Genomic DNA, 27686 nt, shown 5'->3' with positions numbered 1-27686 from the left:
AAAAGCCGATCTCAATATTGCTAATACGCTTCAAAATCTGTAGGTGTTCATCATTTGTCTCTTAGAAGTCGGCAGGGGAATCTGCCAATAACAAGACAGATGTATCATCTGGCTAAAATAGTGCTTGTTGCAATACTTGCTGTGGTTCAGCAAATGTTGAAGGGGCAAGAGCAGCTCTGTAAATCTAGACGGCAAGATGTAAAGTTTGTACCAAGCACAAAGTAATGATGTCTTACTTGCTTGTTACCAGCTAGCCATTTTATAGAACTGAAATTAAATTAGGTAGTATCTTGGAAATCGTTTGCTTTGGTGGTCAAGTATACGTGAACCTAGGAAACTTTTAGAGTCCAAAGGGGGATTGAAGAAGTTGATGGTTAACAGGATTTTCAGCATCTGCAATGGCCATGGAGACTATTAGATGTAACAGGGTTCAAAGCTGATGTCAAGCACTGAAGAGATTTGTTAGCAAGAGAGTAATTCCATGGAAGAGAACAGTAAGTAGGTCAGGGAGAGGCAGACATCAAGTCCTTTAAAATTCTGTTTTACTAAAGATATAGCAAAGACATTCCCTTTTCTTTATCCTTGAAGTGATAAATGTATCTTCTTTCGATTTTGTCATCCCAGCATACTTTGCCTATTTATACACACAAACTAGGGAAGGGGAAAAGATGCTGGTTGTTATTGCAAGTAGTAGACCATCAGTGTGCCACCACTGACTGACTTGCATGCAAAAGTTTTAAGAAGTTTTTTAAGGCTGGATATATTGATAGCACTGAACTGTAAATCTTCCCACAATCCATGGACAAGCAAAATCCTAGTTTGAGAAAAGGGAATTGCCTTTGCAACCTCCTTATCAGAATGAGAAAAGCCACTCAAGAAATATTAAATAAATGCTCACAGTTTCTACACTTTTTGCTAAAGAGCACTCATTGCTGTAGAATGGTTGTCCATGCCTACCCTAAGCAAAATATTTCAACCACTGTGCCAAAAGTACATTGGGGAAATAGTAGAAATCTCCAGGGAAATGAGGCTTTGAAAAATAGTGTGTAGCAGGGATAGCCAGCATGGTGCCCTCTGAATGTTGTGATTTGCAGTTCTCATCAGCACCAGCCAACATGCCCAGTAGTCAAGGATGATGGACATGGCAGTCCACAACATCTGGACTGATGTTGTGATGCTGAGGGAGAATGATGCTGATTTGCCACATTGGTGTACAATAATAATAAACAATAATGATAATTTTATTTTTTATTATTTATACCCCACCAAGTGTTCCTGTTGGGAGGCATTGATTCATCTAGCCCAGCAAGAAAACAACAAAAGGCCCAGCTTATCAGAGCTAACTTTAATCATGGAGAACTAACATGGCTCAGCTTGAAGTGGCTTCTAGTTTTTAAGTGTTCCTCTCTATTGATGAGCAATCTTAATTAAGATAATCAAAGGGCATGAGATAAAGCCTTCTGCTCATCAAAATCTGAGTGTTTGTTCAACTTCAAGCTGAATTAATTTTTATTTATAAACCAGATGCCAAAATGCATCAAAATTGGATAAAGCGGACTTCCGGAGGCGGCGCCAACGGCAATGGCGGTCTCCTTCTGAGTAGGAGATGATAACTGTCAGTTGCAGTGGCATCACGGAAGAAGGATTTTACCACTGCCTGCTCCACTGGGCAGGAAAAGGATCTGTGCCAAAACTGGTCAGCTTCAAAATGTCACCATTTAATCTGCCTTTGCCGCCACCAGACTCTTTGGTGATAATGACTGAGATCAACAAAATGATTAAGTTTTCTAGCCACAGATATCATTTGGAAATGTTTTGAGAATACCCACATTTGTTGGTAGTCTTAACAATGGTGGTCAGCCATCCCATCAAAAAGGTTGACTAGGAAATACCGTATTTTTTGCACCATAGGGCGCACCTAGTTTTCAGAGGGGGAAATCAAGGGAAAAAATATGATTCCCCCCTCCCCAGCTCTGGGAGCAGCGGACAGGCTACAGGCAGCCTGTGCAATTCTCCCAGCCCTTCTTCCTGCTTTTGCAGAAGCCGTGCGCCCTTTAAAGGGGCTGCGCGGCTTCTCCTGGCTTTTCTGGGAGGTGGGGGGATTCCCTCACCTCTCGCAAAAGACCGCAGAAGCTCTTTAAAGGGTGTGTGGCTCCTGTGGGCTTTTCTACAAGGTGGGAGAAGGGACTGATGCATCCAGTCAGTCCCTTCTCCCTCCTGTGGAAAAGCCCGCAAGAGCGCACGGAGCTTGTGTGCGGCTCTTGGGGGCTTTCCCGCCTGCCTCCCCCCTGCATTCGCTCCATAGGACGCACACACATTTACCCTTGCTTTTTAGGAGGGAAAAAGTGTGTCCTATAGAGCGAAAAATACGGTAGTGCTACCAAAATGGAATGTTCAGTGACAAGTGTGTCTCAAAGGTGTTCACTTCACATAGAATTGTAGAGTTGGAAGGGACCCTGGGGATAATCTAGTCTAACTGCCTGCAATGCAAGAATATGCAACTGCCCCATACAGGGTTCAAACCTGCAACCTTGACATTATTGGCACCATGATCTAACCAACTTGTTGGACTACAACTCCCAGCAGTGTGGACATTGTCCTGGGTTCGATGAGAGTTACAGTTCATGAGAGCGCCAGATTGGGGGAAGCTGCCTCAAGTTGTTTGTTTGTTGCCACCCAGTGCAGAATATGAGGGAGACGGTGCTGTATTTGGTAGAAATTAAATCCACTGTTGCATTTTTAACATAGTAAGAAATATATTTTTGATTTATTTCTTTTTTCTTTTTGCTAAAACTACCTCTGTTCAAGGAAAGTATCGCCTTCTTTCTTTAAACCACTTTCAGTAGTGTTTTTTAAAAGTCTTCAGCAAGAATTGTTAGTCCCTCCCCCCCCCCCCCCAGATAGTCATAAAATTCTGTAGTGCTAACCTGGAGACATTTCCTTTGTGCTTTGCTTGCATATTTTGTCATTTAAAAGCTTAGTTTTTCCCTAAGAAAAGCTACACAAGCTCTCAGCTCTTGAGACACCAGAACTAGCTTTGAACTTCAGAGTACAGATCTAATTACACAGCTTGTAGCTGTGGAACCACTTTTCTCTATTCCAAATTACTTTTCCCAACTTATTTGCATAATGTAATGCATAGAGGTTAGCCACTGAAATAAAATAAAAAAATCTCTTGACATAGTTAGGACAGGCTAAGTTAACCCGCTTAGAACTGCAGTGTTGTTCTGTTTTATGTGCTCATTCAGTAGACTGAAATAAAAAGATATACAAAGCCTAAGTTAGAGCTCTGAAACTGAATTGTAGACTGTGAAAAAGAAAAGGGGGAAAAGTGTACATGCTTTCATTTAGTGTACATACCATCTACATTGGTACCTCTGGTTACGTACTTAATTCGTTCCGGAGGTCCATTCTTAACCTGAAACTGTTCTTAACCTGAGACACCACCTTAGCTAATGGGGCCTCCTCCTCCTGCTGCTGCTGCTGCTGCTGCCGCACTGCCACCGCCACACGATTTCTGTTCTCATCCTGAAGCAAAGTTCTTAACCTGAGGTACTATTTCTGGGTTAGCGGAGTCTGTAACCTGAAGCATCTGTAACCTGAAGCGTATTTAACCCAAGGTACCACTGTATTTGTTTGCTCTTAATTAGAACAGGCTGGATAACCTGTGGACCTCTAAAGGTTGTTGGGCTCCATTTCCCTTCTTCCCTGATCGATGGCCATGCTAGCGAAAGCTGATGAGAATTTGAGTCAAACAATCTCTGGAGGGCCAGAGGTTAACTAACCCTGATTAAAATGACTTCTATGTGTTTTATTGTTTAATTTAGTCCTAAATCACTAGTATTATTAACCAATTCCTATTGCTCAGTTTTTTTAAAAAAAATCTCTTTTATTTCAAGGTGATGGTGTTTGTTCATGCACGGAATGCTACTGTCAGAACTGCAATGGCTCTTCGTGAGAAAGCTAAAAATAATGGTCACATTTGCTACTTTTTGCCAACCCAAGGTCCTGACTATGGGCAACTAGAAAAACAAGTAAGTGGTTTCTATGGCTAATTGGTTTTGATGTCCTACCAAAACAAGGTCCATTAATACCTTCCTGTTTTTACTGCTTACCGTGGTGTGTTTTTCTTTTCTTTTTTAATGGATTAAACATTTGGTTCTGTGTTTGAACACACTGATTTGTTCTTAGGGTTAAATTTCACAAGCATTGCATTTACTTTGTGTCTGCTTCTAGGGCTGCAAATACGCTTTTTTCTGATGAAAGCAGTATTTTAAACATGAATGTGGCATTTGTGCAAGGCAGATGTATGTCAAAACATATTGTAAGCAGTAACCCATAATACTTTTGCTGTTGCCTCATAGCATGGGAGCCAATATACCATTTAACCCTCTTGCACCACCTTGGAAACATCACAAGATCTTGACTATATGAGAGCTGTCCTCAACTTGGTTCCTTCTCATGCCACCATTTTTAAGCTGCCAGGAGATTAATTTTGCACTGAGAAGGAGCACCGTGTGTATTCTTCTCAAAGGCCTCAATCTTTTAGCTAGAACAACATGACACCTACACCCATGAATATAGTGTCAAGTGGGCCCTGTTTGTAGGATTCCTAGTTTCCGGGGGGTGGGGGAGAGATGTGATATGAATATGATAAATAAAATATTCACAACATTTTGTATCTCTGATAGTATTTCACATTCACATTGTGGCAGCTGCTGGCTGTTAATCAATGCGAGTGTTATGGTAGCTTACCAAGAGTGAATCATTGGCATTCTAAGGCGATCTTAAATAGAGTGTAGATGTTGCTCTAAATATACATTTAGGTGTATATTGAGTTTATGCTCATGTCGTTGACAGACTTGTCTTCCTAAGTTTATCTAACTATCATCCCCAGTACTGTGGAAACGGGCTCTAGCTGGAGAAGTGAAGGTCTGCATCCTTGACTTCATTTGCCAAACCAACTGTAAACATTACTAATAATTTACCTGCTCTACTTATTCACTGAGCTCTTACCACTGACTTCTGTATTTCTCCCTGGTTCCAGCTGTGGCTGCAAAGTTCAACCATGGTTAATTTACGGTGGAAGAACGTGTGCTGTCTGCTAATATTTCAACATGGGATTTAAGTGTGTTCACTATTTTTTGTTGTTGTTGGTACTCCTTGACATGTCATGCTAATTAAAATCCATCTGTTAAGAAACAGCTACACATTACTAAAACATTAATATTAGTTTCCATAAGTGACAGTTTGCTGCTAAAACCCATAGGTTGCTCTCTCATTAGTGATAATTAATGGAGCTATTTCACTGCCCTGTGAGACACACGAACAAAAGAGATGTTTTCATCTGCTGATGTTTGCAGGAAAGAGTCATTTGTAGTTTGCAGCTCATTTATGCAAAACATTTATCATAACAAAACCGAAGCAGAGCACATCAAAGGCTTGCTTCAGATATAACCTTGCTTAAAATGTCAGCAGCTTTCATAGAATCATAGAACTGCAGAGTTGGAAGGGACACTGAGCTTCATCTAATCCAACCCACTTCAATGCAGGAATCCCAGCTAAAGCATTAATGACAGATGGACATCCAACATATCCTTAAAGGTAAAAGGACCCCTGACCATTAGGTCCAGTCGTGACCGACTCTGGGGTTTATTGGCTGAGGGAGCCGGCATACAGCTTCCGGGTCATGTGGCCAGCATGACTAAGCCGCTTCTGGCGAACCAGAACAGCACACGGAAACGCCGTTTACCTTTCCGCCGGAGCGGTACCTATTTATCTACTTGCACTTTGACGTGCTTTCGAACTGCTAGGTTGGCAGGAGCAGGGACCGAGCAATGGACGCTCATCCTGTCACGGGGATTTGAACCGCCGACCTTCTGATCAGCAAGTCCTAGGCTCTGTGGTTTAACCCACAGCGCCACCTGCGTATGCTTAAAAACCTCCAATAAGGAGAGAGTCCATTCTGGGTATGCAGCTTGAGGGTACCTCTGGGTCCATTTCTATGGCTTGAGCTTCACGTGGCCTCAGTGATGTGGAGCGACTTCCATCAGCTTTGGCTGGTGGCTCAGCTGCGCCCCTATCTGGGCAGAGATTGCCTAACTTCTGATGACTATGCTCTGGTAACCTCTGGGTTATATTACTGCAACATGGTATACATGGTGCTGCATCTGATGACAATTTGGAAACTTCAGCTGGTGCAGAATTTGGCATCCAGGTTGCTCACCAGGAAAAGACAGTTTCAGCATATGACATCAATCCTGGTCCAACTGCACTGGCTGCCAAATAGCTTCTGGGCTTTCTGCTGTTAGCATCCTTTTCTGCATTTCCCCCCTCCCCTTCTGATTTTAGCATGTTGCAATCTTGTAATGAATTCCTTTTACTGCAGACTTATTTTTAAATGTTCTGAATGAAAATAACTTTTTTTAAAAAAAGGATTATCTTATTTGCTTACTGAGAACAATAATACTTTTTCAGTAAAAGATAAGTTAATCCGGTTTGTGTCTTGCTAAGCAGGTAATTACAAAATTCTGCAGATGAACTTATAAAATGGAGAAAAGTATTTAATAAATGTAGGAGAATGAGATATAAGAGGTGTTATTAATTAACACTGTTCATATTCCCATCTATACTCTGGCAATATCTTTGGCATAATTAAATGAGATAATATCTCAGTAGAATAAAGTTTAGGGATGGGGGTGGGGGGGAGAATCCACTGCAGCCAAATGAACTTGTGTTCTTATCCACCTTGTATTCAAAAGAGGAAATGGCCTGGTTTGCGCATCACATTATCCATCATAGCAAAAATACACTATGGTTTAATGTGAAAGAGCAACCTGCTGATGCACACCCTTGGGCCCTTTGCTCCTCCCTCATTGTTGGCTTGTGCTGTGAACTGTCCAGCACATCCATCCGAAAAATGAAATTATGAGCAATGGGAACTTTGAGTGCAGCTCTACAATATTTTTCCATTTTTCTGTTCTTAATATAGCAATGGGGGCAAGGGGGCTAAAAGCAGATATTTGCTAGCTTCAGACATGTGTAACCAAACATTATAAATTAGACATTGCATAATTATTGTTGTTGCTGTTAATAATAATAATAATAATAATAATAATAATAATAATAATTTATTTGTACCCTGCACATCTGGCTGGGTTTCCCCAGCCACTCTGGGCTGCTTCCAACAAAGATTAAAAATACATTAAAACACCAGTCATTAAAAACTTCCCTGAACAGGGCTGCCTTCAGATGTCTTCTAAATGTCAGATACTTGTTTATCTCTTTGATATCTGATGGGAAGGCGTTCCATAGTCTGGGGTTATCTACATTGTGTCATCCAGATATTTGGGGCTACAACTCCCATCTGCCCCAGCTAATATGGTTGGTGGTTAGAGATGATTGAAGTATAGTCCACAACATATGGAGGTCATAGGGTTTGCTGTTCCTGGGACAGTTCCGTTTCCAACCTCAATTCTGTGTCTTATGGGTTGCCAATAGAGGCAACTTCGCCCTGATTTAATTGGGGCACATGGACTCTTCTGTCATAATAGTCATATGGCAGAGAGGCAGACCCACAATGATAGTGTGTATGTACACATACATGCATGTGTGGATAGATGTGGATAGTTGTAGGCATATCTTCCCCTTCACTCTGAATAACCCACACCATGAATCATTAACAAACTGTAATTTGTTTGGATACCGGTCAATAATGAAACTCGTTCAAGTTTTAGAAGCAAAATTACTTTTGTCCTCATGCTGGGAAAGATGACATTGAAGAGAGAGTCTATTTTACTTCAGCAGCTTCCTATTCCACGTAGCATAACATTTTGACAAAATAAAGAGCCGGTGGATTTTTTAAGAGCCTGACAGGAGACAACCTGCCCTTTCAATTTTGAAATAAAACCTCTCCTAGGAATTAACAGACATCTGTAAGTAATTAAGAATTACTCTCAGGAATTTATTCTCGACTAAAGCTTTCAGGCATTATGGATGATGTCAATCCCTTTCAGAAACATTAAGAATTGGAAATAGTTGACAGAGAAGGAACACACGCACACACAGAGAGACAGGATCTGGAAAACAGTGTTTTATAGAAAAAACAGCTAATCAGAGTTGAAAGCCTGCTTCAGACATAATGTGTCAGGGACCGGCAGGGCTCTGACAAGCGTGTGATGGAGGCAGGAGGCCAGGGGATTGATCCAGGAGAGGGGGGCAGCCATTTATGGGGTTTGTCACTGGCCATGAGGCTGGAGCCAGGGCAGCAGGCGGAGAGGAATGCTCAGGGCCCTCAGAGACAGAGATGGGCATGTTGGGGGAAGAGGCTGTTCAGGCAAGGGTTGGGTCAGTTAAATCCCCACCACTTACCTCCCTGCTGTCTCCTAGAACCAGGAGAGGCCTGAAGAGGGAAGAGCAGTGATGCCTTCTGCGCAGGAGAAGTCTCAGGTTGTGTACATGCACCCCATCAGGTGCGGGTACATAAGCTGGTGGAGGGGCAAGGGCCCACTGTTACTGCAACTGCTCCCCAGGGCACAGACTTTGGGACAGATGCCTAGAGGCTAGAAGCATGTGCAAGTGTTTATCCGGGGCACCATGGGAGTTGCTGTAAGTGTCTAAGATTTAACTAAAAGACAAACACATTTCTTGGCTAGGAATGCCTAGGACATAATGCTAAACCACAGGCAGCTGTTGTACAGTCTTTCAAGTTGCATTTTAGTAAATTCAGTAGTGACTAGGGATGAGGGGCATGGAACAAGGAGCTCAATGTTTTCTACGCTGTTCTCCCCTGTTTGTTTTATCTTCATATAACAACCCTGTGAGGTAGCTAGGCTGAGAGACGATGACTGGCCCAAGGTCACTGAGTGAGCTTCATTTGTAGGGATTTGAACCCTGGGGAGGAAGTCAGCATTGTGTGAAGACATTTTGGCTTCCCTCTCTTCCACCTACATGCTGTTCCCAGAGTTCTCTTGACCCCACACCAATGCCAATTTCAGGGGCATGGGAGGGGGAGGGGAGAAAAGAAGAGAACCCCTATTGTACAACCACAAGTCCTTGCACAGATCTTCCATTGACAGGACTCATTCATTGATTCCCAACCCTAGTCTCCCTAGTTTCCTGTTGCCATATTTCAAAAAGTGAATATCCCAACACAAAAGTTGGTTTTTTAGCAAAGTTGTTGAGCTGGTGTGATGATTGAAAAGAAGCAATCTATAAATAAAGTACCACCTGCAACTTTACAAAGGTTTGCTATGTTTTTATTTTCTAACCACTTATCTGTTATGTGAACCTTGAGTTAGCTGTTCACACCAAGCAAAGGGGGGGGGGGGGAGAGGAAGACTATGTTTTAAAAAATGTACTTCTACGTCACATGCCTTAAACCAGCATTTTAGTTTTGAATCAGTTTTAAACTGAAAATTATCTTCAGAACAGAAACATTTTAATGTAACACTAAAATGTATGAGATTTTATTTTTATATATATATATATATATATTTACACACACATATATATAGTATTGAGAGCCACCTTGTGGAATTTTTTGTTGTTGCACATTTTTTATTTGATTGTGTTTTTAGTATATAATCTGGTTTGCTGCTGTCTTTTAATATCTTATTTTTTTAAGTATTAGTACCTTTGTTTATACTCTGATTATGTTTTCCAATATACTTTCTACACGCAGCACTTTGAAAGTAACCTTTCCTCTATTCTTACTTTAAGCTGGTGAGAGGGGGAATGTGACAAATGGAATGATTTTAACAAGGTCAATACTTTCTGCAGTTATTGGCTGTATTTAGATGATCATATATTGGTTTCTTAAGTGAAGATTTGCAGAAATCTTTCTCACACACACAGCCCCTTGATTCTCCCTTCACAGTATGCGGTCATCAAACCAAGAAGTCTCTAATTAACCATAAGTTGCTTGAACAGGGAAACTATCCTCACCAGCATCAGAACAAGACAGGATCTTAACCATTGAAGTTGGTTTAAAGACTGAAGCTGGTTCAGACAAAATGGGAAACTATGGTTAAAGACTTCCTGGTTTAATCACAGCTCACACAAAGCAGCTTGTGTGAGGAAAACACTTATGAATCTCTGGTTACTAAGCCAGGATCATCCAACCTGGGCCATTGTGTTCAAACATGCTCAATGGTAATAAATGATAACAGATGTTCCAAATAACATAATGCCTTCCTGTAGGTAGTGTAGTTGCTTTTTACACTTCCCTGTTAAATATGCCTTGATGGTATAAAACAACTGAATGATTATGTATATTACCTGTTTGTCTCTGAAACTTGCAAAACAGCACCATTGAGGACTAATGAATGTCTCTTTGGTGCCAGTTCTATGCTTCAACAATGTCAGGTGCCTAAATTGGCTGTATATTTGCAAGAATTTAACAAGCACCTGGCTGGATGTATGCAATCCTCCCGCACTCCTTCTGTTCTACAGGAAAGTAGATCAAAATGTAGTACGTTAAGACTGCAATTCTAAATACACTTACTAGGCAGTGAGCCCAAGTGAGCACAGTGGGACATCAGAGTATACCTGAGTAGGATAGTCCTGTAAGAATCACCTGTCCACTTCTTGTGTAAGCCTGCCTGGAAGTCCATTTATTTGGGGTCAGTTTGTGTCTATCATTCTACATAGAATGTTTCAATTAGCAAGGGATGTTTATAATCTCATTTCCCTGCACAGCAGCCTTGTGAGTAAGCTATTTTAACTCATTTCCAGTTTGTTGACCACAAATCTTAGGCTGAATGAAAAAGAGGGAAAGCACAGAAAACTGAAGCACAGCGACTTGCTCTCTCTCCTTCTTAGTAAGATCTCAGTTATAGCTGAGACATTTACATCTTGCTTTGCAAAGTGCAGTAAAAATTAGGAAAGCCAAAGCACAAGTAGCTCTCCCCCCCCCTTTCGTCACTTTTCTCTGTAATATCTGAACATCTGAGTCTGGCAGAGGCTGCCTTGTGAACCTTGCCATCAGTGATCCAACACTAATGTTCCATCCACTGGACGATGCTGGCCTCTGTCTCCTGATGTCAATGTTTTAAATGTACTTTCTTGAAAGATATAGCCACCTCAAAAGCAGATAACTACATATTTTTGAACCCACCTAATATTGCTATTGGAACGCGGGTGGCACTGTGGCCAATAAAGCGAGATGAGCGCCGCAACCCCACAGTCGGTCACGACTGGACCTAATGGTCAGGGGTCCCTTTACCTTTACCTTTTAATATTGCTATGGGTATGGCATCTGCATATAGGATGACAGAGTTGTTCAGGCTGGCATAATGAAATTTGCTGTTACTCATTTCATAAATTACTAGTATGACTAGATATCTAACTATAGTCATGTATATTGGCAGCTGGTTGCAGATTATGAAGGGCGTATTTATAACTTATTTTGTAACTACTTTATATGAACTGAGATACATTACTCCACCTCATTTTTTCCTCACAGCTGCCCTGTAAGGTAAGTCACCATAGGAAATGCTGGTTATAAATATAGAATAAGATTCATGCTTGCAGTTCTCCCTACAAAATGGTTTGAGATCTATCAGAAGAGGAGGAGAGGAGATATGATAGCCATCTTCAGATATCTAAAGGGCTGTCATATGGAGGATTGAGCGAGCTTGTTTTCTCCTGCTGCAGAGGCTAGGAACCAACCAATGGATTCGAGTTACAAGAAAAGAGATTCCGAATAAACATCAGGATGAACTTTTGATAGTAAGAGCTGTTCAACAGTGGAACAGACTCCCTCAGGAGGCAGTTGTGCTGGGCCCAGGGGTAACCCATGAAACGCGGTCCAGGACTGGTCCAGAATCCAAAGGTTCCGCTAGGAGTCAGTCCAACAGGGCCAAGGCAGGACACGAGGCAGGAAACCAGGCGAGGACAGGTACAGGATCTCAGGCAGGATCTAGCATACAGAAATGTTGCTTCCGCAACCTGGGGCGGGGTCCGACAGCATTTTATCTTTGTCGAGGTAGTGGCCGGTCCTGATCCCCCGGCGACTCACCTCCCTGTTTTGCAAAGGATCTGGTGCAGACTGAGTCTCCTCTGGTTCCGTGTCTGAGCCCAAGTCCCAGGCCATCACAGTAGTGGACTCTCCTTCCTTGGAGGTTTTTAAGCAGGTGCTTTAGTTGAGATTATTGCTTTACAGGGGGTTGAACTAATTGACCCTTGGTGCCCCTTCCAGCTCCACAATTCTATAAGTCTATGAGAAGAGAGTCTATGAGAAGGGAGGAATTTTGTGGGTTCGCCCTTCCCTCTGCAACCCTCCAGCACCATTTTCCTAACTTCTGAGCAGATGTTTGTGAGATGCAGGGAGAATGAGGAATCACTTCCCCTCCTCCTTCCTGCAGACGCTTCAGGGTCTCCTCCCACTAATCTGAATATAACCCACAATAAATAACATAATGGGAGGAATTCAACATCTCACTAAAGTGATTGTTCCATCAGGGCAAGCATTTTGGCATGCCTTCCCCTGCTCTGAGGGTTCTCCTGGCTGCCCCACTGTGAGCGCACGGGGAAAGCCACATTGTGCAAGCGGCCGTCCTTGGGCAGGGTGTCTGCTGAAAGGACTCATGGGCTAACTCCCACCCAATGGGTTGTCTCTAATGCTGCTGTTGTGTAAACAGAACAGACTTCAGTTCACAAAACAGGGTTTACCCAGCCTCTCCTCCCCCCTGAAGCCCTGCCCCCATTCACCCCAAGAATCTGCTGTGGAGATTCCCTCAACCTGCTGGAACAAATTTTTGAGAGTGCACAGGGCGAAATGAGGAAGAGAAAGTCCCACTGCATGAGTAAAAGTCTCTTCTACTAATGCAATGGCAGCATGGATATAACCTGATATATATGTTTAATCCTACTCAAGTAAATTGAGAAAAACAGCTTAATCCAAAGTACATCAGCTTAAAATGTATTTATTATTTAGATACCCCTAAGTAGAGTATGCATATTCATTGTATTCTGCATTAAGATGGCTATTGTTGCTGCCTTTGATATTACGAGTTCTGTTTTCCCTGTGACGCACCATCTCTACAGCACTCTAGGATTGCACATTTTCCTTTGCAAGGTATTTTGAGGGAAAGTGTCAATAGTAAAATTAATCTCTCTTGGCTACTGCTTGAGAGAAGATACATCATAATGACATTGTTTTGTTCTCTGCATGCAAGATTGTATGAGAACATTAAAGAAAAACAACTAGGGGGGAGGAGACTACCATTATATGAGCCATCTTGGGTCATTTGTTTTTGGACTGTGGAACAATGAACAACTCTTGCTACACTAGCTCATAGAATCATAGAATTGTAGAGTTGGAAGGGACTATTCCTTGGAAATGGTGCAATGTGATCTGCCATTGCCTAGAATGTCACAATTGTCCTTGTTGGGAGCTGATGTCAAGGAGCAAGAAAGCACCTGCAGGAGACAGAACAGATAGGAAAGGTGAGGAACCCCATATCATTATCCTCTTTTCTGTTCCTTACACCAACCATGTCCTTTTTTCTTTTCACTGCCTGAAATTTCTATGGCCTGAGGAGATACTTAAGTTGGCAGCTTAGGATGTGTATGTTGGTAGACTTCCTCAGAAGATGAGCTTTAGTGTTAGAACTTTGTGACAGATTTTTATTATAGTAATTTTCTATAATCTCCTGGTTTTCATAAGGTTGAACAAACATAATCAGTAATGTCTTTAATTGTGATTTAATCCTAAAGGTTATACGCAATAATAGTGAAAGTCCAGTAAGATTATTGCACTGTGGACAACATTAAATCAAGGTTGCTAAGTAGGCATTGTTCAAACTGCTGGAGAATCAGTTTCCTTTGAAAGAACTCTGAAATATGTAGGTTGGGACTTGGTTACCAACCATTGAATTTATTTTATTGATTGATTGATTGATTGATTGATTGATTGATTGAATTTATATTCCTCCCTATACTCAGAGGTCTTTTCAGAATGTGTTTCGTTGGTTAGATTGTGTGCATTTAGGAGGCGGAACAATTTGGAGCATGTTTTTATCTTTGTTACCACTGAAGCAAAGTCCACTTTAGCAGTCTTTCCAGTTTTATGTTTTTTAATGGAAATCCTGAGAGAGCACCCTTGAAATCTCGATTTATTCTTTTTTGCCTTCAAATATAATTTGTAGTCCTGCATCCATACTTTACAAGCTACTGAAAAGGAAGTGAGGAATTGAGCCCAGGCTGTAAATTGAACGTAATGTTTGGTTGGCTATGTTAAGGTCTTCAGCAGAAGTCCCTTTCTAATGTGCCTTTGAAATCTGGAGACATGAAATGTTCGTTGTGGAAAATGGGCTTCCTCTTACTGCCCACAACCTCAGGAAAGGAAGGAGTTTCGTGTCCTAGTAATATATCAGTTCTTCAGAAGTTAACCATGAAACATTCTTGAAGATGAACTACATCATTTGGTAACTGAAATTTATTCAGTATCTGAATATAACCCAATCTTTTGGAGGGAAATAATACAATTTTGTTTTGGGATGCTATCTGTATGTCCATTCCTCTGTTCCAAAACATGCATCAACTGAAATATGCAGTTGTGCATATTTAGAAACCTATTAACTGACCCTCTACACTGAGTATTTTACTTGTGCTGCTCAAGGAAGACCCGAGAATGCCCCTTTGAGCATACATCTATCTGGCAATTCTGTAGAAGCATTGCAAATGCTCAGTTTCTGGCCCACAAATATGAGCTCATTTCCGCAAGGATGTTATGAAATCCCAATATTCTTTGTAAAACCTTCAATTTGCGCAGGATTTTGCTGTCTGAGACATAAGTCAGGCGTCTGAATCAGAATGATCTTTTAAGAGTTACTTCCATTGACTTGATTTGGTTTATTATTTTATCTGTGGACACACAACACGGTTTACAAGATTAAAATTAAAGTTACAGGGTGATAGCCAATGTTTGTCAAAGTAGACCTGTTGAAATCAAATCCACTGATTTCAGTAAATCGGCTCTGAGTTTGACGTTGTTATTTATAGATGACATCCAACTTTCCTAGCTTACTAGGAATTAAGGTATATAACAAGTCTGACCTAAAATGAGCCACTTCAGCAGCACTAACATCATACAAATATTAAGAAGAAGTAAATTAAGAAGTGAGTCTCAAAATGCGTATTTGGACTTCAAGGGTGGAATTCTTTGCGGAGCGGTCTGCAGTAGAAAACATCCAGTTGCCCTGTGACTTGGCTTAAACAGTGCTTTACTGTCTCTTACACCATTTGGCCTTCATGGCCTGTACTGTAGGGAACGGGACGTGGGTGGCGCTGTGGTCTAAACAACTGAGCCTCTTGGGCTGGCCAGTCAGAAGGTCAGTGGTTCAAATCCACATGATGGGGTGAACTCCCTTTGCTCTGTCCCAGCTTCTGCCAATCTAGCAGTTTGAAAGTGCACCAGTGCAAGTAGATAAATAGGTACCACTGTGGCAGGAAGGAAAACAGCATTTCCGTGCCCTCTGGCTTCTGTCATGGTGTTCTGTTGTACCAGAAGTGGGTTAGTCATGCTGGCCACATGACCTGGAAAGCTGTCTGTGGGCAAACGCCGGCTCCCTCGGTCTGAAAGCGAGGATGAGCATTGCAACCTCATGGTCACCTTTGACTGGACTTAATCATCCATGGGTCCTTTACCTTTTACCTTACTGTTTAGGGATACAGAACTAACAGTATGAAAGATATCCATTTCCAGTAACAGCAATAACAAACCACTAATGTGATTAGAAGAGCAGTTTATTTGCATCCTATCTGTGGTTGTTGGAAGCAATTTTGTATGGATTGCCAGGATTATTGTATTTTAATGTAAATATTATTTTTTCACTTGTCCATGAAAAGGTTCAAAGATCCAGAAACAAGCAAATGCGTGAAATGTTTCCTGATGGATTCAGTATTCATCATGCAGGAATGCTGCGGCAAGACAGAAGTTTGGTGGAAAACTTGTTTTCTCGTGGATATATAAAAGTCTTGGTTTGTACAGCTACATTAGCTTGGGGTGTCAATCTTCCTGCTCATGCTGTCATTATTAAGGTAAGAGCATATCCTCTCTCCATATCAGCCATTAAAAATCTATAAAGTGTCATATATTTACCATTGTTTGCAAAAGGAAGGGTAGGTTTGTGGGGGTAAGGTATGCTGCTAATTATCTAGTAATGTTGGAGGGGGGTCGCTTGAAAAAACTGTCTCTCCCCTTTGGGAATCTAGTTGGATAGTAAAGATTTAAATATATCACAGATTATGGAAGGATTAGTTTAAGTACATTCCTGAAATCCTGCTGTATTTGCCTAATTTTGGTCTTCAGCTCATCTGGATTAGACTCGTGTGTGTTTATGTTAATTTTTATTAACTTTTCGTCAACCAGGGAACACAGATCTATGCTGCAAAAAGAGGCTCCTTTGTTGACCTTGGAATTTTAGATGTCATGCAGATATTTGGTCGAGCTGGACGACCTCAGTTTGACAAATTTGGAGAAGGCGTCATTATTACAACACATGACAAACTCAGCCATTACCTGACCCTGCTTACTCAGCAGAATCCAATTGAGAGCCAGTTTCTTGAAAGTCTGGCAGACAACTTGAATGCAGAGGTACGTTTTCTTAAGCGATTCTGCGTAGCTAATACATATGACCCTTTTGAAACCAATATGAATAAAATGTGAGAAAATTCAGTACTGTTTATATTCCTAAATTATACAGCTTCACTAAATAGTTTCTGGGGTTTGCGGAGTGACACTGGGTAACATATTTTGCAAATGTAGCAGTGCTCTGTAGAGTCTGAATCAAGAATACTGAATTGTTTTTTTAATGTGGTTAGCCATTTTTATGAATAAGACCAAGTCTGGTTTAACAGCTCTCAAGCAGTTTTAAAAGCTGCTCAACACATCAGAAGATTTAATGGCTCTTCTTACTGCAACATGTTGTGTGTAAGAGGTTGGCCCAAAAAGGAGATAATTACATATTACCAGAAGGGATTATACTTTTCCTGATTATTCTCCTTGTACAGTACAAACCTTTCTCAAGTGGATTTCAATCTGCACATGCAAATGTAAAAACAAAAAAAGTGAGTTGTGTGAAGTTTGATGGGTTGTGAGGAAGGACTAGGGGATAGGCCAATTCATTTTCCAAGCTCCACATTAAACTGTGCTCTTTTTGGGATTCTGACACATATCTTTCTGTCAAGTTATAAGAGCCAGAAGAGGGAGGATCAGCACAAGTGTGGACTTCTATGCTTCTTGGGCTACTGCAGAGGGCTTCCTTCCCATAGTCTCCTAGACTATGAGAATGCTGTGAGTGGTGTTTCTTGGGTCAAGAAGTAGTAGTTAATATTAGAAACTGTAGTAGCAGTCTTCTAATTTGTCAGGATTATGTTGGCATAGTGTGCAGATTCATACAGGTACCCATCACAGTGCTGTTGATTCAGAGAACAAATGCCTTTTTTAAAAAAAGAAAAGGATAAAGGTCATCAGTGTCTGCTAGTCATGATTATTATATAATACCTCCAGGATCAGAAGCAGCAGGACTCTTAATACCCATCTCAGGGGAGCAACAGAAGGAGATTGTTATTGTCCTCATGCCCTGCTTGTGGACCTCCCAGGGTCATCTGTTGGCCACAAAATGAGTGCTGGAGTAGATAGACCTTTGACCTGAACCAACAGGGCATTTATTATGTTTACATCTCTTTGAAAAATTTAGCAAGCTGGTATTACCTTGTATGATAGATACACCTATTGTCCTCTGAGATGTGTTATTATTTATTAGATTTCTATACCACCCTTCATCTGAGGATCACAGGGTGGTTTACAATACAAAAATGCAAAAACACAAATACATACAACAGTAACAATCAAAAGCAATCACCGCCGCCACCTGACACATGGTTTAAATGCCATAGATTTTTTAATTAGCCAAAGGCCTGGGAGAAGACAAATGTTTTGCCTGGTCCCCAGATGTAGTTACTCTCCTATTCCCCCCCCCCCAATCTTCCAGTAAAATGCCATATTCTTGAGGCAACAATAGAGACAAGCAAGTGAAGGACTGCTTTGCTGGTCCTGACCTTTGTTTTGCTCTCTATTTTGACAATGGGCATGCATGTACTGCCTCGTACTGTTTTGAACATTGACCACAGGAGGCAATCTAGCTTCCATATCAGAAAAAAAGCAGAAAGAAAGTTAGAACGCTCATTTTTCTTTGGCCACCCCAAAATGCAATTTCGTTTTCGTAAAAGTTTAATTATGCTTTAAAAGATCTAGTGCACAGTAAGCATAAAATTAATCTTCAATGGTCAGGAACTGTGCCAGTTTCCGACAACTGAGGGTCAATGTTGAAGTGTGTTAATGATTTCTAATAAACTTATGTTAGTGAAAATAGCAATGCATCTCAGCTGGTGTAACTGAAAATGCTGAAAAGCAAAAGTGTGAAGCACTGACAGGGCCATGAAACCATCATTTTTTATGTACTCTGGAACACTGGACATGACTTTTCCTGCTGACATGACAAGCCAGGAAAGATCGGTACTTGCTTGATTACAGAAAATCAATTGTAAGTCAGGCCAATTACAAAAGTCTTTCGTTTCTCTTGATTGTAACTCAGTCATTTATCTCTTTCAGTTCAGATGATCTTATAAATATATTCCATTCTTGCTTAACTAGCTTTTGCTATAATCAGAGGGAAAAGGCTTTGGAGTCATCAGGAGAAATCCTAATAAAGTTACCAGCTTTTCTGTTTAAAGGTGCTTGAAAAAGCAAAAGTAACGCAGAGAGCAATTAGTACCACCTGCTTCTCTATGTTCAGTTCTGTTGAAATTACACAAAGAGATGTTGCATCCATTCTCTACCTGTTGGAATACCCTGCACTTCCCCGAAAGCTACTGGAAAGCCTCCAGAATGGTATTTAATGTGGCTGTGGGGGTTGCCACAGTTGGAACAATGACATACATCAGTGGACATCAGAAATTCTCTCTCTCTGTGTGTGTGTGTGTGTAAGTGTGTAACTGCCTTCCACTTGCACTAATCTGGGTTTAAGGCCATGCTTCAGTGGCTCATAATTAAAACTGCTGCATTCTTATCAGTCCCAGTGGGAAGACACTTGGTTGTTAAAGGCCAATTTAGGGTTAAAACAAGGAAAGGCTTTCAAAATAAAATGGGCAAGTCGGACATGCAACACAGTGTTGTAATGTGGAATGTTCTAAGGTGTTGGGTCTTCTGGATAGAATCCAGAAGGGACCTCCAACTAATTGGAAACACCAGATTTTCCCTTTGAGAACAGAGTATTTTAGAGATAGTTGTCTGACCAAACTCTCACCAGTTTCCGTAAGAAATGCCTTTACTGAGCTGCGTTTCCGAGTTAAGCCCACTGCAGTCTTAGATGGTTGCTACAGGAAGGTCCCACACACAGATAGGCATTGTATTCGTGTTCAACCTCAGGTGGAAGACATCACTCATTATCAGGTAGCCTGCTTCTTATATAAAGACCCAAAAGATCACTTTCGGAAACCTATGTTCACAAAGTAAGCAGGTACGCCCCAGCAGAAATGGTTTGTTTTCTTTTGAGTGATAAGAATAGCTTTTTAACACACAGAGTGCCCACCCCCTATGCACTGTTTAAAAAAACAAAATGGAGAAAATGAGTTAGATAAAATCGCTGTAAATTGTTGTGGTGATTTAGAAATTCAATCAGAAATCAAGATGGATTTGAGATTGTTGGTATATCTGGTAACGTCTCTCTCTTACATCATGGCTGGTGGCTCACATTATGGATTTTGACTGCATAAGCAACGGCATGCACAGCCTGAAAACTAGAAATAGAACAGTGAGAACCTCCAAAAAAATGTCGCCCCTTCTGGAGTACTCCTGTTTGTTTACTCCAGCCAGCCAGCCATACCCTCCTCCGCAATACTCCATTCTGTCTTCCCTCCCATTCGATTTTATAACTCCTCCCTGGAATAGTCAGTCAGCCTTCCATGGCTGCTAAAGCATGCTCAGTTCTTAACATGTGGTTTCCCATAGTGGATTTTTCTATATATGTTTATTACTTCTGCATTCCTTGGAATTCCCCAAAGCCTTCTGGCACCGTGTGTGTGTGTGTGTGTGTGTGTGTGTGTGTGTGTGTGGTGCCATTTTGACTCCATAAGCAACATCACTCAAAAATAAGATTCTTTAGTAGAGTAAGCTGTTTATAGGTGTTACGGATTATACTAATGATACATGTTATTAAAAGACCAAGCAAAAGCTGCTATTCTCTGCTTGATACCCTCATAACATTTCCAATACTTAGCTTGGAAAAGTGAGTCTTCAAATGTTCAAAAGAAGCGTCACATGATTGAACTCAAACCGAAAAACACACCCCCAGCACCTCACTTTAGAGAAGCCTCTCAGTCTTTGGCCAGGGCACATAAGCTCTGCGAGGGAATCTGGTGGATTGTGAGCTGCTGGGTGCTCTAAGGGAGAGAGGTGGGGAACCTTTTGCAGCCTGAGGGGCACATTCCCTGCTGGGCAACCTTGTAGGGGCACATGCCAGTGTCAGAGTGTACATTTTATAAGTAGGCTAGTTTGTATGCATGCTCACATACAAGTCTCTGACCTTTATGCAGACAAGCAAGAGGCATCATCAGAGTTCAAGGACAGGGCTGATTAGGGGCATGACCCAGAGAGTGGGTGTGTGGCTAGGGAGGCAATGGGTGGGGAGGGTATTCCAAGGTGGGATATGAGAAAACCTTGCCTTGGTTTCATATAAATAGCCTGCTGCGGTACAGTAGTGCAACACCAGGCATCCTTAAACATACTCTGAAAAGTGAGGGGAAGTATCAGTATGCACAGCGCTCAGGATTGATGCCAAGATGTATGTAACATGGTCTGTAACATGATAGGGTAATATATATATAGAGAGAGAGAGAAAAGCGGAGAGGAACATGCCTCTGGAAGTATCTGAAATAGTGCTTATGTTAAGGACTTAAAATACTATGAAGCATGTCTCCCACTGTTCAGTATGGCAAATAAGTTCAGAAATGTTGCTTTAAAAATAACAAGTAAATTGAAGGTTGCTCTGGCAGGACATAATATATTGAGCCGTTTGGGGGTGGGGTGGGGGGGTGTTGTGGCAAATAGGTGGCCATTCAGAATATAGTAGCAGTTCCAAAACAACCAAACTGGCATGACTATGCTGTTGAAGCACTTGAGAAAAGAATTCATGCTGTGCCAGTTCAAAGGCAAATGTTCTATCTTCTGCACACACCAGATTCCCCCCTTGCAAATTTTGATTTAATTATAGTGTTCAATACTTCAGCTACCCAGTAACTTTTGTGCAGGGATATAGTTCATTAAAAGTGTTTTACATCTTTCTGTGTAGATCTTCCTTTCATTACAGTGTCCTCTACGCTTATCTTGGACAAGGTCATTTGTAATGATGTACATTTACTGATGATCTGCACAAGTATGGTTGGTTTGAGAGGGAAAAGGGCATGGAAACAAAACTAATCCACATTACAATCTCTCGGATCGTTTGTATGACTTTTTTTAAATAATAGAATTATAAACGTAAGAAATGAATAATTATTTTCTCTAGGGACAGCATTCCTAGTGATTTTAACTGATTATAGTCTATGTTTCTGAAAATGAGCTAATCTATGTATACAGTTTTTAATGGCAGTTGGACATAGCAGTTGTTTTGTTATCTACTCTGGCATATGTTGGTTCTAACAGAGCTATGCACCTGCCTTCCTTTCTTGTAAATAGCAATGAACAGTTACTTCTTTGCCTACCTACAAACAAAATCCATTCAGCTTTGCAAAGAGGGGGGAAAAAACAGAATTCTACCTGCTACTTTGGGTTTTCCTTATCAAGCAGGCAATACAATGCTTTTTTGCTTTTTTCTTTAGGAGTCAAGTTTCTGGAAAAAATAAACCAACAAAACTGTTATGATAAAATGTTCTTAGTTATGTAGTTATGAATCATTCACAGAAATCAAAAGCATTTCCAAGCCCTGTCTTAGAACTCATTTTCTTGTGGGTGGGGTGGCAACAGTGGCGTAGCGTGGGGGGTGCAGGGGGGGCCGGCCGCACTGGGCGCAACATCTGGGGCTTAGGGTTAGGGGGCGCAAATCCACGGGTTAGGGGGCGCAAATCCATGGGTTAGGAGGCGCAAATCCACGGGTTAGGGGGCGCAAATTACTTGCCTTGCCCCGGGTGCTGACAACCCACGCTACGCCACTGGGTGGCAACGTTGAGTGTCAAAATTTGCATGTTTGCCAAGCTACTAAACAAATGCGCAAAATGAAGTGTTTCTCTCTGTGTCCAAGTCCTGTATACCAACACCTCCGAAAGGATTTTTTTTTAAGGTCCCGCCATAGGGCACAGCTCAGAGATGTCTTGCAAGATTTGGGGAGAGATGAAGCTGTACTTGTATGGCAATGCTTATGGCAACCTTCATACTTGGAACTGGAGTCTAGGCAGAGTCCCTCTTTCCTACTTATCCATCTATCTATTTGCTATATTTTTATGCCACTTCAGACAATTGTTCTCTCCCAAAGCTGTTCACATGAGTTTTCAAAAAGAGGAAAGGAACAGGCCCAGGCTTACAAACAAAGAGAACAAGACACACAAGGGGCAGAATGTGGAGAGGAAAGGTTGAGGTCAGTTCTTCTTCAAGGCCAAAACAAAGTCGGAACAGATTGTTGTAAACCACTCTTGAGCCTTTTTGGCCAAAGGCCAAATGCCTAGAGTATATGGTGAACTACAGTCATTTAAATCCAGTTTGGGCTAGGCTGATCTTCCTTTCTGGTGGTCTTCTTGGATACCAGTTGGTGGTCCTTGTACTCTTGGCCAATGGATGGAACCAGAGTGTTGCTTTCCTCCCTCCACCCTTTCTGCAGCTCGAGGGCAATTGGACATTGGAGCAGAGTGTTCTTTTGGCAAGGTGTCGGGAAGCAAACTCCTGTAATTGTCCATTCCTTGGCCAATGGAAAGGGGCAGATTTGTGTCCCCCTTGCCATTATGTTCTTCCTGAGAAGTGGGGGTGCAGCTGGCCCTCCTCTGCCCCCCATGGTGCATGGATTCCTGACTGATGGCAGAGGTCAGAATGTGCCTGCTGAGGAAATAGATTGGAGAGTACAGTATGCAAAGAGATTTTGCCTAAGTGGCAGCTCATGTCTGGAACCTGCCCCAGGTGTGATCATGCAAGGATAATGGGTTTCTCTGCTCCCTTGTATCCCGGGAGTTCTGGGGCTTCCAAGGTCTGTGTGTCCACAGTTCCCTGGGGCCTTTGCACATGACCTGAACAAAAAAGATAGATGATACTTTCAGTATATTTTTCTGTGCCCTCTTGAAATGGGAGGTGTTTAAAAAGCAGCAGTGACACAAAATAGATGGTTTCAGCTCAGCTTTCCTTTTTCTCTATAAAAAGAAAAGCCGACAGGGCACTGAAGTGGACACAAGGTGGCAGCAAATCTTCAAAAGTAGTTTATGTTCTGCAGCACCATCTGTGTTCAATAAGGGCTATAATAATAACATTAAAGAGTTTAACATCTTCATGGCTGCAGTCTTTAATCCATTCGTTCTGTAGTAGCCCTGTTGATGTTTAACGAGTGCAATTCCACAGTGAGGATTTTTTTTAGGGCTATTTTGCATATTTGCCTGTTTGCTATCTATTTTTAAAAGCAGCATTTTGGTTCAGAGGGGTAAATTTTTGCAAGGCCAATATCGCTATCATAGCAGGGCAGGGGGAGAACATGTTGAGAAGGAGCACATTGTTACCTTTTCTGAAAGGAGTGTTATAGTTTCAATAGCCCAAAACTTCACATTTCCAGGAGCAATAATGATGTTGTGTAATAGGATGAAATGCCTTCACTCTTTCAAAATAGAACAAGCAAGTACTTCACTGAATCATGGGCAGAAATCAAATGCATACATTAGTTTAGGTAACAAATTGTGTGATATGCCTGTGGCTTAGTATCTTTTTTCCTCTCGTTTGGATGGAGATGCACTCATTTAGTGTAGATCTGCATTTTTAACCTTTATGCGGCCCCATTCAGATATCAAAATAACCTTTATTTGACTTTAAATGTCCATGATAGCAGAGAGATACAATTTGGCTCAAACAAAATCTGGTGCTATTAATGCAGTTGGAGAATTTTGTATTAAAGATACTTTAAACAGCTTCATGTCATCCTGACACAGGTTGTGGGGCTCGGTTAGGAGAAGGCTTTGTTTATGATAAGATAGAAGCTTGGGGTGTTAGAACGAATGGAAATGTTTTATAGGATAATTTTGGAGAGGGGAATTGGATTACGATGGTTAGACTCTTGGGGAATGAGTTGGTAGTACTTATTTTCAAGTAAATGTGCTTTGTTGGGGATGCAAGGTTTTCCATTATAAATTCACTTGCTCGGAACTAGTTTCCATATAAATCAGTGAGGCTAATTTCTAAGTGAATATCAATGAAAGTGTGGAATTTCAGAATTTATTTTATGAACTTTTTTTTTTTTACAGTGATTCCGTATAATCTGGTGCTTTGGAATTGGCCAAGTAAATGGGTGTAGTTTGGGTGCTGGTTTTTACATAGCACTTAATATAGTTTGATGACATTGTGTGCATTTAGGGCCTGTCTATACGTCTCAATCACATTTCAGCATTTGTGTTGTATGAGTCAGCTTGCAGAGTCCATATTACAATATATTCTAGCTATATGGGGTGACAGGTCATTGTCTTATCATGGTAGTTTCCATTCTGCCATTGCCCTTTTAAAAACAGCCCCTTTAGCTAGATGTGCAGTTCAAGAGAAAGGAGGATATAGCTGTAAAATAATTGAAATGTATTTTTTTAAAGAAAATTGTACACAAATTCTGTGGCATCACTTCGGTGTTTGTGTATGCATCTGTTAACCTTGGCATGCATTCCCACTTAAATACATGTGACTAAATAGAAGAGTGTTCCCCACTTGGAATTGTACAAAAATGTTAACGCCCAAAATGATGATGGGATGCAGTAGGATCCAAAGTTTCATTTGAAAGGGATCATTTGGTGAGTAGAGCTCTGCTCCCATGAATTGAAGCTCCTACTGTTTATGGAATGGAACTTCTAAAGCCAGACCAATATACAGAAAGCAAGATTATAACCTCCCGTATTGTACCAGTGAGTTTTCCAGGTTCCTTTAGCACATTTGCATGATGGGAAGCCATAGAGGGAAATGAGAATCAGAAGAAATTGCCTTCTCTCTTCTGTTCATGAATTTCTCCACAAAAGTAAAAAGCCTTCTGTGAGTGAAGGATAAAAACTGGATGCAACTCAATATCCTGTTGATGCCCAGGACACTTGAGCAAACATTTTCCATAAAGCATCACAGTAATGTTGAAATGCATAATCGGGTTTTCCAAGTGTACTGCGTTCTAAGTTTGTTGGCAGAATATGGCACTCCTACTATGAAGGAACTGATACTGTGGAGAAACTTTCTGTCAGGGCCTCTGATTTCAAGAAAAAGCCATAGAATGGAAATACTTCAAATAAATAAATAGTGAAATAAATCTTGGTGCTTTTTTTCTTTTTTTTTAAATGAAGCCCCTTAATTTGTCAGCTTGGGAATATTTCATTGTAACATTCCTCATTTCCTGCTCATAGAATTTATGGTTGCTTTTATATCAATTTCAGCTCTTAACATGTAAATTTAATTTTATTTCTTCCTACTTGCAGATTGCTCTTGGAACAGTGACAAATGTCGAGGAAGCAGTAAAGTGGATAAGTTACACTTACCTTTATGTACGGATGAGAGCAAACCCATTAGTATATGGCATCAGTCACAAGGCTTATCAGGTAGAAAATGCATGAAAAAACTAACCTGCTTTCTGGTTCCATAATCCTTTCCTGATGGGAGATTAAATATTTGCCAGTGCTGCTTTTCCTGACATCAGCAACTCCTCTAAGTGCTTTAAAACATGGAAAATACTCCATTGAACAAAATGTAAAAAGGAAAGCAACTTGAATTATTTTTCCTGAGTCATCCTGATAGATAAAGTTTTGAACAGTCAGGCAGAACACACAGAATACAGTCAAATGAGCGCACATCGTATGTGAAGGTGGCCTATTCAGACCTGATTTCGTACAGCAAGCTCTCTCAGTATTTCGGTGCTAAATATAAAGCTTTGCAAACTAAATGTGAAAATGTTCACATGAACCCCCTTGTGCGTTCATGAATGCATGAGCAGTCGTGAGTAAGCACCCGCTGATGCCCCTTGGCATCCACACATTCATTGTTATGAGAAAGGGGTTCAATGTGACCCTTCTGCAGCTACCAGGATGTGTGGTTGCCAGGCACACCAGAAGTTGGATAACCCCTAGCTCTTTCAGAATCTGAGAGTGAGTGCTGGTATAGTGGTTAAGAGAATAAACCCTGAGTATTCAAGCCTGTTGACTGAACTCAGTAGGTAATCTTATGATCAGCACCGCTACTCAGTGCTGGATTTACATATAAGCTAAACAAGCTATAGCTTAGGGCCCCACTCTCTTGGGGGCCCCCAAAAAATTTAAAGGGGGAAAAACTGGATGTACATTTCCAAAATATAAGATAAAAAACATGTGGGTGGCGCTGTGGTCTAAACCACTGAGCCTCTTGGGCTTGCCGATCAGAAGGTCAGAGGTTCAAATCCCTGCGACAGGGTGAGCTCCCGTTGTTCGGTCCCAGCTCCTGCCCACCTAGCAGTTTGAAAGCATGCCAGTGCAAGTAGATAAATAGGTACCACTCCGGCAGGAAGGTAAATGGCGTTTCCGTGCGCTGCTCTGGTTTCGCCAGGAGCAGCTTAGTCATGCTGGCCACTTGACCCGGAAAAACTCTGCGGACAAACATCAGCTCCCTCAGCCTGTAAAGTGAGATGAGCAACCCCAGAGTTGTCTGCGACTGGATTTAACTGTCAGGGGTGCTTTACCTTTTTGTTAATATACTTCTTCTTTATTGTATTTCAGTTCAACAATTACTTTGATAAAATACATATGTTGTTATGTGCAAACGGCTTTAGATACCTATTAGGTCCGTAAATTACCAAACAGCATATATTCAACACAAAAAACAGTGACAATTTGTTGTTGACAAAGGACAGCTAGACATATAAAGGGCTCCATTACTTTCAGTAGCTTAGGGCCTCATCAAACCTAAATCCAGCCCTGCCGCTACTCACAGAAGGATAATAATAATTTGTCTACCTTGGTTACAAAAAGATAATTGGTGGCATCCCACATTGCTTGAGAAAACTTCTCCATGTTCAGTAGGACAAAGTGATGATGATAATTATTTGGTAGAATCCTTTTTCAATAAAGAAAATACCCATTTTTCTTGGAAGAGAATTGCAACATCATAGCTATGAGCAGTGACTGGATAGTTTGTCAAGTATAATTTTTTGTCACACAAGGTATCATTTGACCACACTTAGGTCAGAGCTAGACTTTTTCTCCTTCTTATGGCTGAGAATTTATTCTTTACTTTCACATTCTAATGAGACTTACAGCTTACAAATGCTGAAAAGGCAGGTGTTTGTCTTTGCTGCTGTATGTAGACTGCCCAGGCTCAAATATAAAATTCTAAGAAAATTTCTTAAATCTGCCTTTAGTACATGGTGTTTGCTTAAATTGTTCCTATAACATTAAATAAAATCCAATTCCCTCTACTCATCTTGAATATATTTGAATACTTGAATATA

The 27686-nt window shown here is 41.1% G+C and overlaps 1 protein-coding gene across 1 annotated transcript in view; it reads left to right on the top strand.

Moving 5' to 3' along the window:
• ASCC3 (activating signal cointegrator 1 complex subunit 3) overlaps positions 1-27686 on the top strand; it is a 216673-nt gene that overhangs the window by 102472 nt on the left and 86515 nt on the right. The window contains exons 14-17 of the mRNA XM_083608265.1: positions 3900-4034; positions 15853-16044; positions 16376-16600; positions 25690-25809. Coding sequence (XP_083464391.1) covers positions 3900-4034; positions 15853-16044; positions 16376-16600; positions 25690-25809 — 672 coding nt within the window. The remainder of the gene's footprint in view (positions 1-3899; positions 4035-15852; positions 16045-16375; positions 16601-25689; positions 25810-27686) is intronic.

This window comes from Podarcis filfolensis (genome assembly GCF_964270895.1).
Source record: "Podarcis filfolensis genome assembly, chromosome: 3".
Taxonomy (NCBI): domain Eukaryota; kingdom Metazoa; phylum Chordata; class Lepidosauria; order Squamata; family Lacertidae; genus Podarcis; species Podarcis filfolensis.
Note: the sequence above shows the minus strand (reverse complement) of the source record. Positions and strands in the feature narration are given on the sequence as shown.